This window comes from Sycon ciliatum, chromosome 3, assembly GCF_964019385.1.
Source record: "Sycon ciliatum chromosome 3, ocSycCili1.1, whole genome shotgun sequence".
NCBI classification, from domain to species: domain Eukaryota; kingdom Metazoa; phylum Porifera; class Calcarea; order Leucosolenida; family Sycettidae; genus Sycon; species Sycon ciliatum.
Genome location: NC_088645.1, coordinates 35654303 through 35660404, shown reverse-complemented (window position 1 = coordinate 35660404; position 6102 = coordinate 35654303). Strand labels below are relative to the sequence as shown.

The 6102-nt window shown below is 47.0% G+C and overlaps 1 protein-coding gene across 2 annotated transcripts in view; it reads left to right on the top strand.

Annotated features, from left to right (window-relative positions):
• The first annotated feature begins 1129 nt into the window (after positions 1 to 1129).
• Positions 1130 to 6102, top strand: part of LOC135812071 (uncharacterized) — a 7923-nt gene continuing 2950 nt past the window's right edge. Inside the window, exons 1-2 of one of the 2 annotated variants that reach the window (XM_065325401.1) lie at positions 1130 to 1805; positions 4898 to 5040. In XM_065325401.1, coding sequence (XP_065181473.1) covers positions 1580 to 1805; positions 4898 to 5040 — 369 coding nt within the window. In that variant the 5' untranslated portion in view covers positions 1130 to 1579. The remainder of the gene's footprint in view (positions 1806 to 4897; positions 5041 to 6102) is intronic. The other variant, XM_065325400.1, reaches the window with a different exon arrangement.

Sequence of the window (6102 nt, the reverse complement as noted above, 5' to 3'; positions counted from 1 at the left end):
GTGGAATATATTCGAATCTTGATTGATGATGTTTAGGAATGGGTTTGCTCCCACACTGGAGGTCGCGCTATTCCGCCGACGACTTGACACTTGACTGACTCACGACTGCCATCCAGAGAACACGAGACGTCCATCGAACCGTCCACTCGGCAAGCCTGCAAGAAAGCACCACTCCCTGCTCAATACACAGTTTTTCGGGGAATTCACCCCTCATCAGTTGAGCTTGAGTAGGCTGAGGAAGATTGTGCCTGAAGAGCACCACTTATATAGTGCTGTCCAGGCACAAACATCACCAGAGATACATGTACAAACCCATTCCTAAACAAAATCATCGCCGAAGTCGCAACCTCTATTTCTTGATTGATGATGGTGAGCTTTTATTAGAAACCTTTGTAGTTTTTCTTGGTGTGCTAACGCCGGTACGGCGGTCTTCGAGAGCATAGTATTACTACTATGGCTGCGTTAGAGTGTGCTCAGAGAAAAGCTATGCCATTCAGCATTGGAATTTTCAACCACTTTTACTTGATTGGCTTCGTTCTGAAAAGAATGAATGCAGCATGGTGGACACCGGCTTTCTTGGTATTCAAGTAATTAGTTATTTGCTTTCCAGGCATGCAGAATAGGGAAGGCGTGGGCCGCGCGCGTATGCCTGATTGACACTGATTGAAGGCTAGGCTGCATGCTGCGACTTGACTACAAACAAGGACATACTCATTATGATTGTACGGATGCACCTCAAAATACACGGGTACTGGAATAGATCTACAGCAGTCACCAGTCCTGATCCTTGACTCTCAGGTCAGTCTCAGCCGCTTGACCATCCTGACTTTCATTCGATCGAGTAGAGACTGAACGTCACACTGGCACAGTGAGCAGATGTACTGCAGGAAGACTAAGAGGTAAAAAGGATTCAATGAAGCCTCAGGTCCAGCGAGGAGCGCTTCACTGCGACACTAGCACGGCCTGGATCTATTGATGCTGCCCAGGCCAAAGTCAGTCGAGCGATTCACGCATCCTCGGCTAGATGGCACGATACACCGGCGGTAGGTGATAGCCTTGGCCTTCGCTTGACGTTTCGCCTGTACTGACTGTAGATTTCTACTGTTGACAAGGCTGCTATCACCGAATCGCTATCAGGACCCGGCGATAGCTTCTTTGGCAGCACAGGTCGATAGCGTTGATTGCTCGCTCCTTGGGGATCCAGGCTGACTCGATCTCCGTACAGTCATCATCTACTTACTGCATCTTGAACGCGACAGTCACTGACCTGTCTTCCAGCGCAGCAAAACCTTGTGCCTCAGCTACCGAGTATGTAGTTCATTGAACGGAAGAAGCCGCTGCTAATTTTATATTTTCTGATTCTTTTTCCACGACTCTGCCGCTCATCGTGCGGTGATCGTCTTGCTGTTCAACACGACAACAGTTGGGTGCCGTTGAGTCTCGAGGTACCGTTGTCAAATTTGCAAACTAGTGTTACTTTCAACCCCACTCTCCACTACACAGAAAGTCGCGTGCCACAGACTTTCTACTCAGCTCACACCTGACTATTCAAGTGAACAAGACGTCAAGAGCACAGAAAATGGACCGACGCGCTCCTCCTGTCCTATCGTTCGCCGTGTTCTTCGTCCTCAGCCTGCAGTGCCTGTACCGCGGTGCTGAAGCGTACAAGGTGGGCATGAAGTACGCCCAGTGCGACACGCTGCGTGTGGAACACGGCACCGCAGCATCGCAGCCGCTCCAGAGCAGTCCGTATCGCATAACCACTGACACGACGTGTGGCTACCAAGCAGGACAGCTTTACAACCGTAAGTGAAAATACATGACTGTACATGTACCTGGAGATGAAAATGTACTCGGACACACGTACACTTACAGCATGCTGCTTCTTCCTTTCTAAACAGATTAACTGGTCAGCGCAGCACAGAGAAAATGAAGCCGAACCAGCACCCGCTACGACTGGTACGACCATGGCCGTACCACTTTTCGAAAAGTGTGGTCCGTCCGGAACGTGCAAAACCGTAATAAAAAAAAATCAGGATCCATCGATGCATATATGCGCATCAGACTTTGACCTTTTTCTAGACTCGTACCGATCGTAGATCTGTTATGCATCTGCAGTCGGACTGAGTCTGTACTGTATACATGTACTCGACTCGACTGCATGCACACTGCGCCAGTGAAGAAGTGTGTGTGAAGTGTGCCAGAAGTTCCCAGAACGCAGGATTTTGTGTCTTTTTTACAAAATTTTCCCGGGGGAGGTCCCGCGGACCCCCTCCAAAACGGCCTTCGGCCGCGCCGACCTTCGGTCGTACCACTTCCAAAACCCCTCCTACGCCCCTGAGATAGCAATGAAAAATTCAATGTCAGTGCATGTAGGTCTACATGACATTGTACTGAATCTGCGGACAGCAGCATGCTGTTTCGTTCTTTGTGAACTCATCAGCGCAGCACAGAGGAAATGAGGCCGAACCTGATAACAATGAAAATAAAAATATTCCAATAGGTCTACATCATGTATGTCATTCACACATATAGGACAGTCATGTACAAGCAATTCACATGCAGTTCACTTAGAAAATCACGAAGCCCTTTGATCTTTTATTAGAGAGGCTAAGATGCACGTTATTTCCGACGTGACGCGAAATTTCAGGTCACGTTATTTGGCTCGAGCGTCGAAAAACAACACGAGTTACCTGCAGATCACGTCGAAATTTGGAGTTTTACACCAGAAATTTGGAGTTTTACACCAAATTTGACGTGAAATTGCGTGTCACGTCGGAAATGATGTGCATCTTAACCTCTCTACTACCCCAATCTGAAATAAACGCCACATCATTTCAAGGCTTTTGGATGGATTATTTCAAATAATTGATTGTTTTGAACATGGAAATGTGGGCACAAGTTATGTGATCGAGTCCACCAACTAAACCATGTTACTTGCTACATGTGCAATTTTTCCTTGGCTCACCATCTGAGTTCTTTGAAAATAATTTATTGGATGAAAAATTATGGCTCGCAGACTCTCATCTGTCGTTCCACAGGAGAGCCCCTCGATACAGATGATACAGATGGAAATGATCAAGAATACCGTTTGCATGACCGAGATGCAACAATAGTTTTGACTATTGCTTGCGACTTTCCCCTCGAAAGTGATGAATACCGTGCTCGCGCGCGCGAGCATGGCAGTTGTGCTCTTATCTTCTCGGATGGAGTTCTCTTCAATACAATAGTCGGGTGTTTCCAATGTTGTCTCGCTCTCCTCTGGTCACGAGTCAGCTCCATAAAGAGTTCAAGCGATGATGGCATTATTAACCCCGCTGTGCAGCATCTGATGGTTCTGTGGTATTCAGTAAAAAAAATAAAAAATTAAAGGTGATCTCACAGGTGATAACACTAGCACTGATCAGGGCCATTCAGAGTTGCCAACTCTCCCGATGTTTTGTTTTGTTTCGAAACATCTCCCGATCCGACTCCCGCCCAATATCAACACCTCCCGACTGTCTTGCAGTTTTTTCGTCAACTTCGTCAAGCATGCACACACAGACCCCAGCACGGGGGGGGGGGGGGGGGAAAGCGTGCATGCATTCAGTAGAGCCAGCTACGTAGTGTACGTATATATGTCATGTAGATCTACGAGTAGTGGTTAAGTAAGTACTCGTAGATCTACATGTACATGTACAGATATGCATGTACATAATAATCCGCACACACACACACAACAGAGGCGGAAAGCTGTGTTAGCTGTAACTTAAAGTTTCACGCATCGGAGCGATCATCGGACAGCAGCATTCACAATAATACGTAAGTCTTTTAAGTCTTACGTACACAGTGAGTGCGTTCGGTTATGATCGCGAATCGATTCGGGCTACGATGTGAATAGGGTGACTGGATTCCGAACCGATTCCAGGGCTCATGACATGAAAATCGAACGACCTGAATGCATGCGAATGGATGCATGAATCGACTCAAGTGCATATTCGAACGCACTCACTGTGTTTCAAATCTTTATTCTCACGATGACCTGTGGCCAATAAGAGATAATACAGTGAGATTTCCATCACATGGATGGTTTGAAATGCTCGATTGCGGAAAATTTCACGTTTAGCAGTGGACGAACTAGGGGTACGGGTGAGTGTGGCTGGTGCATGAGCAGATTTGTGTGTTGTTCTTGTGCTGGCTGTGGAGTGTAGTGCAGTGCAGCTAGTGCTCCCTACAACGTGATACGTGAGTCCCCCCCCCCCCTCCCGCACACACGAGTGCAAGTGGAAATTTGAACCTGCGCGTGGTACAATCCAGTCGACTGCATGGTCATTGTATTCAGACGGTCTGTACTCGAATGTCGTTACGTAGATGTACGCGTAGATCAACCAGCAGTCTAGCACTGAATGGGAACAGGCACATGATGTACTGATGATGTATAACGATGAAGAAGGGCTGAGACGTCCTGCAACTTAATCTCTGAGGTAAGGAATTCGGGTGAACACACCCACTCCTGCACATAGCGGAACTGGTTCGGATGTGCAGCACTATGGGTATGGGTGTGTCCACACGAATTCCTTATTTCATGGATAAGGATGTTGTTTTTTAACACTCCGTTGAATTTTGAAGGCCTACTGACTTCCCGCCTGCCTCCTCCTCCCCCCCCCCCCCTTGGAGGGAAATCTCTCGACCAAAGAGAAAAATGAACTTGCCAGGTCTGACTGGTCTGACACCCATCACAAGGCGTGTCGGTATAACGATGATGTCAATATTTGAGATGTTTCCGCAGAGTGATCTCCCAAGCTTGGTCTTGCCGCCCAGCACAAAGCATGTTGGTACGTTGATGATGTCATTCAGAATCTAACCTTTGCTTAGAGGCTGATCCGTGTGAGCTTGTTTGTCGTTGCTTGCACCGCAGTCACCATTACCGGTCCAGCACTGTCAGGCTTTGTCTGCCGTGGTCAGAAGACTGGGACCATACTGCTAACGGACGCAGTCGGGTCTTTTCCCACCAGGTTCTCTCTGCCCTTCACTTCCGGGAGTCCATGTTTTCCTTCGAGCGTAAGCAATGTGTATCCGTGCACATCTGAATTGATTTGAGCTTGTGTGTGTATGTGTGTGTGTGTGTGTGTGTGTGTATGTGTGTGTGTGTGTGTGTGTGTGTGTGTGTGTGTGTGTGTATGTGTGTATGTGTGTGTGTGTGCATGTGTGTGTGTGTGTGTGTGTTTGTGTGTGTGTGTGTGTTGTGTATGCGTTTGTATGCGTTTGTGTGTGTGTGTGTGTGTGTGTGTGTGTGTGTGTGTGTGTGTGTGTGTGCATGCTTGCGTGTGTGCGTCTGTATGTCTGTGTGTGTGTGTGTGCATCTGTGCGTGCGTCTGTATGTGCATGTTTGTGTGCGTGTGTGTGTGTGTGCTTGTGCATACTAGTTAGTGAATATACATTTTGGTCTTGCACTTCATTTCATTAGTTGTGTTGCTCACCGAAAGGGATGACTACATTTTTGGCTTGGAGTCGGAGCCCCACTTTATTTTATTCGTTTATGTTTTTATGATGAAGAAAGGTAAAGGAGAAAATGTTACGAGTTATGACAAACTGTCCACCAACGTAACCAGATCTTATACAGTCAGCAAGTGCGACAAAATGGCACAAAACTGACAAGGAGTACTGAGACATTCGGCGACCTGGCACCTAGCTCCAACACTTCTCCAAGGCGCAAACCAACAACCTTCCAACTAGGAAGGCTCATGTTCGGAAAGGTCCAAGAGGGGAAGGAAAGTGCAACGAAGAAGAGCATGAGCTATGAAAGAATGCCGAAAGTTACTGGATGATGACGAAACTAGTAAGACTATTGGACAGACCGGCCCTACTACAACTGAACTCGACGGCGCAAAGCAACAGATTACCCAACTTGGGAGGCTCAAGTTTAGGCCACACGTTTTTATTTCTATGTTTCTCGTCACCTGAAAATCTAAAAACGTATGCGAGAGGTGGAAAAAATAAAAAATGACCAAAAATTAAAAAAAAGTTTACTAGACCTTTGTTCACACTAAAATCCACCAATACACCATGCAAAATAGCGTCCATAGTTAGCAACTAGTATGTGGTAGGAGCTTCTATCACAAT